The sequence below is a fragment of the Leptodactylus fuscus genome, chromosome 7 (genome assembly GCF_031893055.1).
Source record: "Leptodactylus fuscus isolate aLepFus1 chromosome 7, aLepFus1.hap2, whole genome shotgun sequence".
NCBI classification, from domain to species: Eukaryota; Metazoa; Chordata; class Amphibia; order Anura; family Leptodactylidae; genus Leptodactylus; species Leptodactylus fuscus.
In genome coordinates, this window is record NC_134271.1 from 26,794,700 (window position 1) to 26,811,564 (window position 16,865).

The 16,865-nt window shown below is 46.0% G+C and overlaps 1 protein-coding gene across 1 annotated transcript; it reads right to left on the reverse strand.

The window, feature by feature from the left end:
- Positions 1-525: 525 nt before the first annotated feature.
- VPS51 (VPS51 subunit of GARP complex) lies at positions 526-9,442 on the reverse strand. The gene is made up of 10 exons (XM_075281463.1): positions 9,229-9,442; positions 8,355-8,484; positions 8,126-8,272; positions 6,578-6,797; positions 4,241-4,949; positions 3,940-4,155; positions 2,940-3,158; positions 2,323-2,444; positions 2,149-2,236; positions 526-1,062 (listed from the first exon to the last, which is right to left on the reverse strand). The coding sequence occupies exons 1-10, from the start codon at positions 9,394-9,396 to the stop codon at positions 802-804; spliced, it is 2,280 nt and encodes a 759-aa protein (XP_075137564.1). The 5' UTR covers positions 9,397-9,442; the 3' UTR covers positions 526-801.
- Positions 9,443-16,865: the final 7,423 nt, after the last annotated feature.

The following is a 16,865-nucleotide window of genomic DNA, read 5'->3' on the forward strand; positions in this document are numbered from 1 at the left end:
AAAATACTTTTTTCCCCCCATCTTTGCACCCATTTTCTGACTGTCGCTCTCCAGGTTCCTTTCATGTATACTACCCTGATACACTTGCAATCCAGCTTCTCTTCCACTCCTGATCTGATACTAGGATTGCATTCCCGGAAGCTCCATAGAAGTGAATGGAGCAAAGGTCAGACAAGCGCTTTGTTCACAGGAACTTACAGGTCCTCATTCTCTTTATTGCTCGGTTCCCATCAATTGGACTCGTGTTCTGAAACTACTTTTACACTTGTGTCGACTCACCACTGTTGTAGTCCGACGGAGGACTGGAAAATTGGACAGGTGGGCTGCTAAAATAGCGTTGGAATCTGACGAACACCATTGACTATAATAGGATCCATTGGGTGTCCATTATTTTGAAACTGAAAGCGGGTACGAAAAAGCTGTGCATGACACTTATCCCCTATCTCATGGATATAGAATGGCACAACCCCTTAACGCTTGAACATATTACTGGGTTGGAGTGAGAGTTACATGACCTGGAAGAAGAGAAGGATTCAAACAGAAAGGAAAAACTAAATAAGATAATACTCACTGAATTATATATATATCCTGCGTGCTTATATTCACCTGCACAAGTTATTTATAAAGTTATTTGATTGGTGGAAACCTTTACAGACAATATTCTGCCACCTAGTGTTCACTTTGGCTGTAACACTTTATTCGCAGCTTATATACAGTTCACACCAATGTGTGTTTAGATGTATACAATATACCAGTTTACCCCATTCTTGTATCTACAGATCTCTTGTATGGGTACTTCTATCAGCCCCTCTCACAGATGACCTCAATCACACTTTGCTCCATAGGTGCAGGGTCCAAGCACCGGTGAGCAGCGCTGCCCACCACCTCATCTAAAAGACAATGGACTAGATTCTCGTCACTGACAAAGCGCCACAAGTACAGCTGCAGGTAATGGCAGTCGACTTGTATCTGCTGGAGACCAAAGCGGCCAAATGTTCTCAGACGGACACACTCCAGGAATGTTTTAAGACTGATCTTAATAATCCCTGTAAGAATAGAGACCTGAAATGAGAGAAATGGGTTATAAGGGTGTCAAAGAAAAACTAAAGCAAGTGGAGTCCTAAAAATAAATACAGAATAAATGGGTAATTAATTATTACTATGGCAGTACTAAATTTACATTTTTTTTTATTTTTTTTTTGTTAAATCTCAAAACACAAAAAAACAACAAATGACACCCTGTTGTAGTAATGGGAGTTACCCTTAGCTGCCAAGTTAAACCGAGTTGCGTTATTCAGGGGAGGGGGTGATCTGTGTAAGCATTTAGATGCCACAGTTAAGCATTGACTGCAGCATTGGAGGTGTTAAATGGACATGAACAAAGTTATCTCCAATCTGTTGTTGGTAGAGACCAGCTTTATAACACAGTGGACACACAGTCAACTAAGTTCTCTTTACTTATTATTAAAGGGATCCTATCTTTTGAACACAATTTTTTCTCCCTAACATGTTGGAATAGTCTTAAGAAAGGATATTCGTCTCCTACCTTTCCTTCTTCGCGCCGCCGTTCGCCTGCAATACCGGTTTTTCTCGGTATGCAAATGAGCTCTCTCGCAGCACTGGGGGCGGGCCCCAGCGCTGAAACGGCACTGGGGGCGTCCCCAATGCTGTCAGAGAACTCCCCAGCGCCGCTTCCATCTTCTTCTGCGACGAGGTCTTCACCGCGTCTTTTTCTGGCGGCGTCTTCTTACTTACAGGACCTTTCTCGTGAACTACAGTAAGGCTGAAAGTGGGTGTTACAGATAGCAGTCAGAGCTCTCATTCGCTTCAATGGGAGTGTTGGAGATAGCTGAAGTCCACCACTCAGATATCTATGGCCCCCTCCCAGAAGTGAATGGGAGCGCCGAACGTCACCAGTCCCACCAACATTCAGTCTGGCTGCGTGGAATGCAGAGCCCGAGAAAGGTCCTGCTCACTTTACTTGGTGGGACATCCCCTCCATACATCTCCACCATAAAAGTAAAGGGAGACTCCATACTTCTAAAGTACGACAAGATCAAATAGTGGAAATCATATTAATGACCTGGGGCAGAGCGAGACAGATAAAACAAAGAGGCAATGGAATCTATGAAAGCAAGGCAATTTTACCTTGTTGAACTGGACGGTGCTGAAGATGTCTATCCTCTCAGAAAACAACTTCTGGATGTTGCTAAGAAGGTTTGTATCAAGAGGAGCACTGGTAATAAGAAAGATGGCATGAATAGTCTGCACCTAACAAGTGTCGCCCTAACTGCAAGCAATGCGTCAGAAGAATAAGCTTACCTAGGAGTGTAGCTCTGAGCATATCTTCCCTGGAGTCGAGAACTGCTATATACAGAGAAGGTGCGTTTACTAGAATCACTGCTGTGAGCTTTCCGGACCCCTTCCTCATACAAGAGACCCACCTGGAGAAAGAAATAGATAAATGGCTTTGCATCAGTGAATGACATGTTAACATCACGTGAATGGTGTGGGTGCAGTTGATGTGAACCCAAATGATATTGCGCCTTCACAGTAATGCTTGTAGTTCCCTGCTCACTACAGGGGTCACGACAACATTAAAACCCTGGAGTAGTGCACCAGTTCTCTGCACCGTGAGGGGTCAGTCATAGGTGTCAATGTGCAGGCTATAGGGGTCCCCTGTCCCTTTATTCGGCAGGAGGTTAGACCTTGACCAGTCATATACCTTGGACATCATGGATAAGCAGCCATTGCCCGCACCCTTACTCCCCAATTCACTTATTGTTCTACCTCACAATCCTAGCCATTGTAAAGTGAGCAAATAATTAGATATGAAGAAACCTGGCCACACAAAATGGGACCGCATGAAGGAGAAAGATAAGAATGATCCTGACACATACGCAGGCAGACTGGCATAAGTGAGAAGTAACTAAACTCACCTGCACATCTACCCCAGTAATATCTTCCACTACTCGCTTCATGACGGCTCGAACATTTCGGGGTTCAATGGTGGTCACCCAGTCCCTGGTCTCAACACTTTTGCGTAACATCTGAGAAATGACAAGCCCTTGAGACTTGACATATTGATTGAGGAGGGTCTGGGCTGTGGATCGAGCCAAGGAACAGAGAGTGCTGACGGGGGTAACCGGAGAGTGGTCCTAAAGGAAAGGGGACAAGAACGCAGCTGTAGTCTGATATGAAGAAAATAAAAGGCCTAGTACATTTATAAGAAAACACATGGAGGACATGAAGTTATTCACACAAGGTGAACACGAACAGTGAAATACAGGCCCATGCTGACATTTGTATAGTCCGTGCTGTGGCGGCTTTTATTCATATTTTATATCAGATGGTCAATGCCAACACAAATTCTATAGGTGCAGAAGTAAAATAGACATGATAACATACGCTGCATGTATTTTACAGCCTCCACTGAGGTCTCTGGGCCATAATCGGAGCCGTACAGTAAAGGAGGCTGGGTAATGAGAAATGTCAACAGCATATAGAAAGGCATAGTGACAAATAAATATGGCAGATTAAGGCTAAGTACACACTGCATCTTAGTCCTACGATGGAGAAAAACTCCTGGAACATATGTTAAATATATCCATAGAGATCCTTTGTTCTTTTGGCCTCTATATGTCAGTGTAACATTTGCCAACTGTATAGAAAAACACAGCAGAAAGCACTTTCCTATGTACTACATCATATACATATACAATAAGAACCCTATGAATGACGTATGCCACAGTATACAGTGCTATATGTTGGGGACTTCTAGTAGAAGTATACATTGGGAAATATTGTATCAGAAGTCTCAGATACAATGTGCACAGAGCCTAACATTCACTCCTAGAATTATAATGGAACTGTTATGGAGGAGAAACAGACCTGGAGCAAATACAGTAAGCCAGTAGCAGCCATATGTATTCCTTTTACCTGTCCCAGAAACTGTTCATCTGTTAGAGTCAGTATATAGCTAATGGTTGAAGTCTCGTAGTCCAGGCAGAGGCGAGAGAGGAGCAGCAGCAGCAGTGGCGGGGTATTGGCGCCTTTCTCTCCAGGGGAATCGCAGAACTGTCGAGCTGTCTGGCACACGGACTTGATAAAAGCTACAATGAGTCCTTCTCGGACACCCTGACTACAGAACTCACCCTGGGAAGAAGATATAAGTAATCTATTAGATTAAGGTGGTCGAAGAAGGTAAGAAAACAATCCATATCGTTCAGCTCCCACTTACCTTGAAGTATGGCTTGTCTGAGAAAGCCACATCTTTAGCAGTGAAGAGATGCACAGACGCCAAGACGGATTTAATTTGGTTTAAAACTGACCCCGACAGCACCGCCAATAAGTCCCCCAGTGCTGGTGCCTCTTTCCCGGGTACTCTTGGAGCAGCGAGGGCTTGTCGGACATCGGTAATGCAAGCTTGGAAGAAGTCTTTCAAGGTTTGCAAGTACTGAGACAATCGCTCCTGTGCGGCCCTCACTACAATCTCTGTGCCCCTTCTATTAAAACTACATCCTGGTACTAACTTAGATGGTGCCTGCAGCCGTCTGTGGAATCGATCCAAGGCTCTTACTAACAGAGAGTTGTCCCCTGGGTTCTTCTCTTCTCGTAGACGCTTCTCCACTAACTCAAAGTAACCCTCACTCAGTTCATCCAAGAACTTGGTCAGCTTCTCCTCAGCCATTTGCGCTGTGCTTCCTTGCTCCTTGCAGAACAGGCTTTGGTAAGATGCTGCCAGGAGACAGGCGTCGCTTATAAATCCGCCGCAGCCACGGTCGACAAAGTCCAGGATATCGCTTGCTCCTTCTAATTCGGAGAGGTGAGAGGCTAAGCGTCCCCGTCCATGGGCTAGGAATTCATCACACAGAAGGTGAGCAGGTTCCTCCAAGCTTAGGAGCAGCTCCACACATTCAGAAAGATCCTGTGGGGAAGAGGAAGGATTCCTGGAGAAAAGAACACACCAGACCATAGAATTTAACAAGTCATATTAGAAAATACTGCATCATATCCAGCGTGCAAAAACATCATAAGTGCTTTACTTATCAAAATGATAAACCCCAATGCCAAATGGGCAGAGTCCTCCTGTAATCAAAGCAGCCATGGATTGCCGACTAGAGAAACACCCTCTCCTTCACCTAGGACATGACACTTACACACATGGCATAGCGGTACCTCGGCAAAAGTGGCACATGCTGGCATCCAAACCACGTCTGCTAATACCGCCGCCATTTGATTGCACATCCCACTACACGATTCACCTTGGCACATACTAAAAACTGCACATAAGACTACGTATATTCACCTGGCATCAGATTACTGGCATTCATTTATGTTATGTTGCAATTTTTGCTATAGGTCCCCCCAGTTGACACCTCTACCCTGTCCTTCTTGCCATGTAACAGGAGGACAAAGCGATTCCCGAGTGTTATCATCCATGGTTACTTTGTTCACAGGTGGTTTCGCTGCCAATGTATCAGACTGGTACAGAAGCTTATACCTCATACCTTCTGATCTATTGTTGTATGGGCATGTGCCAGGTGTCCTATGCTTATAGCGATACTCATTGCAGTCGGTACTTTTGCAGGAGCGTGGCACTGATGACTTTTTTTTATTGTGTACGAGTGTTGAGCGAGTAGTATTCGATCAAATACCTCGCCGGCATAGGAATGCGTGTAATCCGCTGAATACCAAGGGGTAAAATGCTTCAAATATTCGATGCGTTTAACCCTTGGTGTTCGGCCGATTACACTCATTCCTATGCCAGCGAGGTATTCGATAGAATACTACTCGCTCAACACTATTGTGTACCGATCAAAGTGACTATGTGAAGTTTCAATAATAGACCTTCATACATGATCATCACATTTACTGGGAATCTGTCATTATGCGTTACCCCACAAACTGCTGTAATGGCGGCCGAATAGCAGTCACCCAGTAAAGCATCAGTGCGCTGCATCACCTAGCAGTCCACTCCATTATACCATAGCACTTAGCATTTTGGGGTATCCATTAGTACACAACGCTGACTGTGGGGGAATGACATGACAAATTCAGAGTCAGGGTCATTTTAACCTAACCTGCATAAATAGAACTGACTTGTTAAACAGAAGCTGAAAACGTGATGTGAACAGCGTCTAGTAGTGTAGCCATTGTGCTTGTTCCAATCAGATATTGCTATTGCCACAAGATGGCAGTAATTCATATGATATTCTTACCATCCCATAAGAGGAAATAAACATGCGACTGAGTGAGGATGTCACCTGCAATTTGTTAATCCTGTAGGAAATAAACTAAATTATGTAATCCCAGTAAAACACAAGTATGCCTGAGAAAGGTGTGTGGTGAAGGTGAAGCACCAATTGCTCTCTAGTGGCATTTCCATCAGGGACTTTAGCATTTTCTTGGACAAAGTAGTACAACATGCCGTGTCATTTTGTCTGCCATTTCGATCAGATCTTCAGGGGAGACTCCAAAGATTGATGTGAACACAGCCTAACCTTGCTCTTAATACAATACTACAGAATCCATCATAATAATAATGCTTAAAAAACAAAAAAAAGTAAGCAAATACCTAAATCTCTGGCGTAATGTGTCTGCCAAGCCTGCCATAATGGCCTGGCAGTCGGTCTGGATGCCATGGAAGGAAGGCATGTGCTGGTACTGATGGAGAACACTGCGGGCTTTAGCATGATAGGTCACGGCCTGGACATAAGCGCCAAGCTCGATGCACTTTTTCAGACGAGCTGGAAGCTCAAACAAGAACTGCAACTTACGAAGAAGAGTGTGTACACCTGCGGGATACAGAAAAAGGAACAGTTAACAGGAAAATTCTGCCTATTTATCTTTCCACTAAACAGATATACACAGTCCAGTCATATTAATGTGACCAGCGCCTACTTTTGATGTCAACGTTAAATAACCAATCACAGAAGGCACGTGTCATCATCATTGGATCAACACAAGTATACATCTATCCTTGTAGACCATGTTCACCCCTACATGCGAAATGTTTTTCCTCAGGATGATGGCATCTACCAGCATGATAATGGGACGTGTCCTAAAGCTTGCGGTGTACGTGTGTGGTTTGAGGAGCACCAGGATGAGTTTACCGTACTCCCTTGGCCAGCAAATTCCCTGGACTTGAACCCAATCTTCGCGCCGTGGATGCTCAACCACGTAGCCTAGCGCAGATGGCCACGGTACTGGAGTCGACATGGCTCAACATCCTAGTGAACATCATCACAACATCCCCTCTCTTCCTGCACGTCTCACAGCGGTCCGCTCTGCCAAAGGTGGTTATTCTGGATTTTGACAGGAGGTCACATTAATGTGACTGGACTGTGTAGTCTATCCATTGTAACCGCACTCACGCTATAATATGTATACTGCATAAAATAGGTCAGAATTGTTATAGACAGTGTTGGACTAGAATGTTCAGGACCCACCAAAGATTACTTGACGCCAATTGCAAATTCCTAAAACTATGTTGGCACATACTTAAGTAACAGTATTAGTTTGCTGCCTTGTCCTTGCCTGGGATGGTTTTTTATCCTTTATCCTCAGGGGCCATTTTAAGAGCCTTCTAAGCTGACTCTTGCCTTGAAGTTTAGCCCTCTCCATTGGTGATACCTGCTCACACAGCACTATGACTGCTATAGTGTCCCCAATGACTATTGTTGAGAAGATGGAGCCCAGGATTGGAAGGATATTGGTCACCCTGCCTTTGCACCTTGACATCATGTCTAGAACAATTCTGCATGAAAGTAATAATGGCAACCTACCTACAATAAATGCCAAAAGTCTGATACAGATGGGTGATATAACAGTTAAAACAAGACCCCTCAGTATCAAATCGACCTTCTCCTCATGTACAAAAAAAAAAAAAAATTAATATTCAATCCAACAATACTGAAGGTATAAATAAAATATCATGAATAATGTGATATTTGCCAATGAAGAGTCTTAATATCCAATCCCCAAAATGAAGGTGGTAAGGGGACATAACCTGGCAACCTGTAGGAATGGGAACGACTCCAAACACATAACTGCCTCCTAGTGCACCTTGATCCCATTATAACACTGGTCATAAACTTGCCAGTGAAAAAGTGCCGCCACTCACCACTAAGCTTGGTAATGTGCTGATGCCTCTCCTGTAGAGTACTACTGATGCGGGCACTGAACTCAGTGATAACCGCCATGTTGGTAGCTAGTCCATCCATCTCATCTTCCATCTTCTTAAAGTCATTTTTCATCTTGCGGATGGTGTCTGAAGAATTAGACAAAGTCACTCAGCTCCGTGTAGCCATCTCCTGCAGCCCATGATCACATACATACCTCCTGGTACCTACCTGTGGCGGAGATGAACTTATTATAATTTTCATATACCAGAGTCTGCATGTCGCTGTCCAATGATCGGATCTGGCGGACCATGTCAGCCTCAATGTCCATCAGATCAGCCAGAGATCTTTCTTTCCTCAGCTGTATATAAATGAAAACGTAGAGTATATATTTAGTATTACACACCTCAAAATACTTTATACATCAAGTAGTCCTATTTGTTTTTATTCTACAATGGTTACTGCATATAGTCCTCAAGGAACGGGACTGAGGCCCCATGTTGCAGAAACGCTGTGTTATTTTGTTGCAGATTATGTTGCGTTTTTTTTGAAAGGAGTGAACTGAGCAGAAGGGAGAAGTATAAGATCTTCCTATAGACTTCCCATTCCTTTTGTAGCCATTCTTGGCTTTAGAGTCAAAAACCGTCGGAAAATCTGCAACAAAAAAAAAATGCTGCGTGAAGCAACAGCCTAAAGCTGGCAATGTGCATGGGGCCTAAGGCTAGGTTCACATCTGAGTCAGCCGGAAAGCAGCGGAGAAAATAATCCGGCATGGAGAACTAGTCCTCTGCTGCTTTCAGTTTCAGAATGACTGACCCCCATTATAGTCAATGGGGTCGGCCGATCTCCACATGTAACCACTGTTTTAGCGGTCCGCCTCTCCGTTGTTTGCCCCCGCCCCCCATGGACGCAAATGACAGGGTCCTGAAATGGTTAAAAAAAAAAACAACCCAAAAACAAACACTCACTATCCCTTTAACTCGTCCTTCCTAGTGACAGCTTTAAGATTTTTGCCCCTATTGTCTATCCAGGGGTTCATACAACTCTCTACATAACAGATGACGTCACTCATCACTATGCAACACCTGGGCTAACATGACGTCACCTTGGTGAGGTAGAGCTCAGGGTTGAAGTGCACGCCATCGATATCAGTGGGGTCCAGTAACTTCTCGCTGCTTTTCCCTTCATCATTTATCCCATAATACAGCTTCAGCATCCCGTGGGCCTTCCTTTTTCTGCCATCCTCTTCTTCTAGTCCAGCAGTGGTCGCCATCTTCGTCGTAGAAGGTAGCAAGAAAAGTGAAACTGCGCAAGCTGATTTCTGGTCATGCGCAGTGATCGAAGAATCCTGCGTTAGGCTATGAACTGCGCGTGCGCGGGAGTTTCCTGTCAGCCGTAGTGATGATTTGCCTTACTACGCCCTTGTGTTAGTCAGCGCTTCTTCCTGTTACAAAATAAAAATGTACTAGAAGTAAAACCTTCACAACACACAGAGCCGAGAGGCCTCAGGCCCCTAAATCATGTCAGGGTCACAGTGACAAGGGCTGTCCCGCAGGCTGAATAGCAGTGAGCTGCAGTACCAAGCACAGCCACTAAACATGTACAGCGCTGTGCCTAGTGTACAATGAAGGGGATGTAGTGCCTGCTGCACCCCAGGGATTACCAGACCTGCAAACATTCTCAGGATATAAAGGGGGAATGCAGCACACTTCATTTACAAATGTACACCATGTTAAACCAAGCACCTATCCCCACCCTGGTCCAGACATACCGCCTACCCCACCAATTCTGTGCAGTCCCCTTGTGCCCTCTTACTGTAATAGTGCCCTTCATTGTGTAACATACAATGATGAAGCCTCCCTAGTGTCCCCCACACAGTATAATGCCCTCCCATACAGTATAATGTCCCCTAGTCTTCCTCCACACAGTATAATGTCCCGCTAGTGTCCCTCCACACAATAGAAAGCCCTCTTAGTGTCCCCCACACAGTATAATGTCCTCCTAGTGCCCTCCACACAATAGAAAGCCCTCTTAGTGTCCCACACACAGTATAATGTCCCCCTAGTGTCCCTCCACACAATAGAAAGCCCTCTTAGTGTCCCCCACACAGTATAATGCCCCTCAGTGTCTTCCATACAGTATACTGTCCCCTAGTGTCCCTCCACACAGTATAATGTCCCCTAGTGTCCCTCCACACACAGTATGTCCCCTAGTGTCCCTCCACACACAGTATGTCCCCTAGTGTCCCCTACACACAGTATAATGTCCCCTAGGGTCCCTCCACACACAGTATAATGTCCCCTAGTGTCCCTCCACACACAGTATAATGTCCTCTAGTGTCCCTCCTCACACAGTATAATGTCCCCTAGTGTCCCACACACAGTATAATGTCCCCTAGTGTCACACACACAGTATAATGTCCTCTAGTGTCCCTCCACACACAGTATAATGTCCCCTAGTGTCCCCCACACAGTATAATGCCCTCCCATACAGTATAATGTCCCCTAGTCTTCCTCCACACAGTATAATGTCCCGCTAGTGTCCCTCCACACAATAGAAAGCCCTCTTAGTGTCCCCCACACAGTATAATGTCCCCCTAGTGTCCCTCCACACAATAGAAAGCCCTCTTAGTGTCCCACACACAGTATAATGTCCCCCTAGTGTCCCTCCACACAATAGAAAGCCCTCTTAGTGTCCCCCACACAGTATAATGCCCCTCAGTGTCTTCCATACAGTATACTGTCCCCTAGTGTCCCTCCACACAGTATAATGTCCCCTAGTGTCCCTCCACACACAGTATGTCCCCTAGTGTCCCTCCACACACAGTATGTCCCCTAGTGTCCCCTACACACAGTATAATGTCCCCTAGTGTCCCTCCACACACAGTATAATGTCCCCTAGTGTCCCTCCACACACAGTATAATGTCCTCTAGTGTCCCTCCTCACACAGTATAATGTCCCCTAGTGTCCCTCCTCACACAGTATAATGTCCCCTAGTGTCCCACACACACAGTATAATGTCCCCTAGTGTCACAGACACACAGTATAATGTCCTCTAGTGTCCCTCCACACACAGTATAATGTCCCCTAGTGTCCCTCCTCACACAGTATAATGTCCCCTAGTGTCCCACACACACAGTATAATGTCCCCTAGTGTCACAGACACACAGTATAATGTCCTCTAGTGTCCCTCCACACACAGTATTATGTCCCCTAGTGTCCCTCCTCACACAGTATAATGTCCCCTAGTGTCCCTCCACACACAGTATAATGTGCCCTAGTGTCCCTCCACACACAGTATAATGTCCCCTAGTGTCCCTCCACACAGTATAATGTCCCCTAGTGTCCCTCCACACAGTATAATGTCCCCTAGTGTCCCTCCACACACTGTATAATGCCCTCTAGTGTCCCTCCACACACAGTATAATGTCCCCTAGTGTCCCCACACACAGTATAATGTCCCCTAGTGTCCCTCCACACACAGTATAATGCCCTCTAGTGTCCCTCCACACACAGTATAATTTCCCCTAGTGTCCCTCCACACACAGTATAATGTCCCCTAGTGTCCCTCCACACACAGTATAATGTCCCCTAGGGTCCCTCCACACACAGTATAATTTCCCCTAGTGTCCCTCCACACACAGTATAATGTCCCCTAGGGTCCCTCCACACAGTATAATGTCCCCTAGTGTTCCTCCACACACAGTATAATGTCCCCTAGTGTCCCTCCACACACAGTATAATGTCCCCTAGTGTCCCTCCACACACAGTATAATGCCCTCTAGTGTCCCCACACAGTATAATGTCCCCTAGTGTCCCTCCACACACAGTATAATGTCCCCTAGTGTCCCTCCACACACACAGTATAATGTCCCCTAGTGTCCCTCCACATACAGTATAATGTCCCCTAGTGTCCCTCCACACACAGTATAATGTCCCCTAGGGTCCCTCCACACAGTATAATGTCCCCTAGTGTCCCTCCACACACAGTATAATGTCCCCTAGTGTCCCTCCACACACACAGTATAATGTCCCCTAGTGTCCCTCCACACACAGTATAATGTCCCATAGTGTCCCTCCACACACAGTATAATGTCCCCTAGTGTCCCTCCACACACAGTATAATGCCCTCTAGTGTCCCCACACAGTATAATGTCCCCTAGTGTCCCTCCACACACAGTATAATGTCCCCTAGTGTCCCTCCACACACAGTATAATGTCCCCTAGTGTCCCTCCACACACACAGTATAATGTCCCCTAGTGTCCCTCCACACACAGTATAATGTCCCATAGTGTCCCTCCACACACAGTATAATGTCCCCTAGTGTCCCTCCACACACAGTATAATGTCCCCTAGTGTCCCTCCACACACACAGTATAATGTCCCCTAGTGTCCCTCCACACACAGTATAATGTCCCCTAGTGTCCCTCCACACACAGTATAATGTCCCCTAGTGTCCCTCCACACACACAGTATAATGTCCCCTAGTGTCCCTCCACACACAGTATAATGTCCCCTAGTGTCCCTCCACACACAGTATAATGTCCCCTAGGGTCCCTCCACACAGTATAATGTCCCCTAGTGTCCCTCCACACACAGTATAATGTCCCCTAGTGTCCCTCCACACACACAGTATAATGTCCCCTAGTGTCCCTCCACACACAGTATAATGTCCCATAGTGTCCCTCCACACACAGTATAATGTCCCCTAGTGTCCCTCCACACACAGTATAATGCCCTCTAGTGTCCCCACACAGTATAATGTCCCCTAGTGTCCCTCCACACACAGTATAATGTCCCCTAGTGTCCCTCCACACACAGTATAATGTCCCCTAGTGTCCCTCCACACACACAGTATAATGTCCCCTAGTGTCCCTCCACACACAGTATAATGTCCCATAGTGTCCCTCCACACACAGTATAATGTCCCCTAGTGTCCCTCCACACACAATATAATGCCCTCTAGTGTCCCCACACAGTATAATGTCCCCTAGTGTTCCTCCACACTCAGTATAATGCAAATGGAGGGCTTGTCCTACAATTTTAACTTGGGGGGATGCCATCACTCACCTTTAGTAACTTCACCAGAGACGTTAGGTTTTCCCCTGTGTGTATGGCTTTACAGTTTGGGTTTTGCTCACTTACTAGGCCTCTCCTTTGATAACTCCTAATGATTAGGATCTAGGTAATAATTGTATTATGTAACATGAATGGCTGTAGGTTCAGCACAGTGATATGTACCAGCTCACAAAGCTTTTGTTTCACACACCCCATAGATGGGCCAGAGAGGGTCTGTATACTAAAACTGTAAATGACATGGTCGAAACAAAACAGATACCAGAAGACTGCGGTATTTACGACCAGCCAATGATAACATGCCTAAGGCTCGACAACATGGCACAGAACATAAAGATGTGTCTATATAATAAACCAACTCTCCCATCCCTTATAGGGGGATAACTGAAGTGTGTCGTGCTTCACCGCAGCGCTGATGGCGGAGGGTCAGATTTTACCTCAGCGTTTGCGAGTATAAGTAATGAAACATATCGAAGAGTTTTAATGATTTTCTGTAACCATCTTAATGATGACCTCTGTTGTTGTGATCAGTTAATAATGGATACGACAAAGAATGTGGGAACTTTTTATGGCCTGGGACTTGTCAGACACCCTGCCATGATGTCCTTATTGTTATCAGGCAGGGGCACTACATGTAGAAGGGGGGGGGGGTGTCATATGTCAGTAGGGTCCTTTATTTATGCAGCATTCAGACCTTGTATTTAGATCATTAACAAATTTTGTAATATATTCTGTGAAATTTTGGATCATTTCTGTGACATCCTGTATCTCTTTGTGCTTCCCCTTGTTTCTGTAGTGAGAACTGTGTATTCAACATGTGATATCTCTGGAAATATAGATAGCACTGCAAGGATTTCATAGGACACCAAGAGAAAGTTTCTATGTTTTAGAACGCCCAAGATATAACAGTTTGAAGTGAAGAAGTAGCGGTGCAAAATGAAGAGGATTTTCTTTTCATCTACTGCCATGTGAACCTAGCCTTAAAGAGGACCTTTCATCAGATTGGGCACATGCAGTTCTATATACTGCTGGAAAGCTGACAGTGCGCTGAATTCAGCGCACTGTCGGCTTTCCCGATCTGTGCCCGGTGTAAAGCGCTATCGGTCCCGGTACCGTAGCGCTTTAGTGTCAGAAGGGCGTTTCTAACACTTAGCCAGGGACGCCCTTCTGCCCAGCAGCGCCTATCGCGCTGTACTGTGGAGCGGGGAGGAACTCCCCCCTCCCGCTCCTGATAATACTCGTCTATGGACGAGCACTGTGAGCAGAGGGAGGGGGCGTTCCTCCCCGCTCCACAGTACAGCGCGATAGGCGCCGCGAGGCAGAAGGACGTTCCTGGCTAAGTGTCAGAAACGCCCTTCTGACTGTAAAGCGCTACTTTACAGGGACCGATAGCGCTTTACACCGGGCACAGATCGGGAAAGCTGACAGTGCGCTGAATTCAGTGCACTGTCAGCTATCCAGCAGTATATAAAACTGCATGTGCCCAATCTGATGAAAGGTCCTCTTTAAAGAGGACGTTTCATGTCCCCTGAAATCGGCAGTATTATATATTGATTTGAATTCATAACCCCGTCACATTTCTATCATCATCAGCTTCACCAGTATGTGCCCCGGTTTCAGTGATAACAGTGAAGTCCATTTCGGCAGCTCTCGCACTGAATTGTCAGAGGCGCCGGCCTTATATCTCAGCATCATCACTTGGCAGTAAAGAACGCTACACTCACGGTATTCCTCCATAACCTTGTACTGTTGGCGGGAGATTTTCTATATAACGGCACTGACATCACTGCAAATGGGGCACATACCAGCAAAGTTCACAGTGCACAGTCAGCTTTCCAGAAGTACACAGTCCAGTCACATTAATGTGACCACCTGTCAAAATCCAGAATAACCACCTTTGGCAGAGCGGACCGCTGTGAGACGTGCAGGAAGAGAGGGGATGTTGTGATGATGGTCACTGGGATGTTGAGCCATGCCGACTCCAGTGCCGTGGCCAGCTGCGCTAGGTTACGCGGTTGAGCATCCATGGCGCGAACAACCCGATTGAGGTGGTCCCACAGATTCTCGATTGGGTTCAAGTCCGGGGAATTTGCTGGCCAAGGGAGTACGGTAAACTCATCCTGGTGCTCCTCCAACCACGCACGTACACTGCGAGCTTTATGACACGTCGCATTGTCCTGCTGGTAGATGCCATCATCCTGAGGAAAAACACTTCGCATGTAGGGGTGAACATGGTCTGCAAGGATAGAAGCATACTTGTGTTGATCCATCGTGCCTTCCACAATGAAAAGTGCACCCAGATGGCTGATGACACGTGCCTTCTGCGATTGGTTATTTAACGTTGACGTCTAAAGGAGGCGCTGGTCACATTAATATGACTGGACTGTGTATATGTGAAAGTGGAAGGACATGAAATGTCCTCTGTAAGTTCTCCCCCTTCTCTCTATATGGCACCTGCCACTCACTGATGTTGTGCTCTTATCTCCACTCTTCCACCAGAAGACTCTACGTCTCTGACAACCAGAAGATGCTACAGTGAGCACAACAAAACCAATGGAGACAGGAAGAACTACCACCACAGAGGGAAGCCAAGGGGCTACCAAGCCAAGGGTTGGGGATCTTGATGAAACATAAGCCCCATAGGTATTACATGTTAGTTAGTATATGGAGGAAAAAAAAAATCTACAATTTTACAATATATTTCCTATATCAATTCCTCACAGTTTTCTAGATCTCTGCTGGCTGTCATTCATTCCACGTACTCCCAGTGGATAAAAATCAGTTCATAGTCACGTGATATACCATCCATGGTCATGTGATATACAGTCCATGGTTATATAATGGACACACATATGCACAGCACATTACTAGGCAGATGTGACTGTAACGAGCTGTGCACCCGTGTGTCCATCACATGACCATGGACTGATTTTTATCTATTGGTAGTAAGAAGAAGAATGAATGACAGCAAGCAGAGATCTAGAAAACCGCAAGGAATTGATACAGAAAGTATATTGGAAAACTGTATATCGTATATACTTGAGTATAAGCCGAGTTTTTCAGCACAGTTTTTGTGCTGAAAAAGTGCGCCTCGGCTTATACTCGCGTCAATACAGTAATTGACTCAGCTGCAGCGGGCCTCCGATCCAGTCCCGGCCCCCTCCCCTGGCTACATCACACGCAGGGTGACGTGGCCACGTTAGCTCAGGCCCGCACCCGGCGTGTGTCGATGACGTCTTACTGCGTCATCACGCCCCCTACGCCGAGACGCAGGAGCAGCCATGGGAGAAGATGAGCAGTGGCGGCAGCAGCGTGAGGTCGGTAAGTATGAGAACTTAATGTTTGTTTTATAATAGGCCACTACCTGCTGAAGTATTCCCAGCAGGTATCGGCCTATTTACCAACCTCCCCAGGCCTGCTCGCTGCCGACCCCCGCGTCACCTTATGCTATAGGCCGCAGAAGCCGGCAGTGAGTAGGCCCAAGCCCCAGCCGCTACTGCTACCATAAGGCTTTGGGCCTGTATGATAATGCCCCAGACTGGTAACTTTTTATTATACAAACAAAATTTGCTGAAACTGGAAAAACCCTTTAAGTACACTCGCAATGAACCAGGACAGACACGGTGCCACAAAAGTATGTCAGTCTATAAAAGCATTGATAAAAA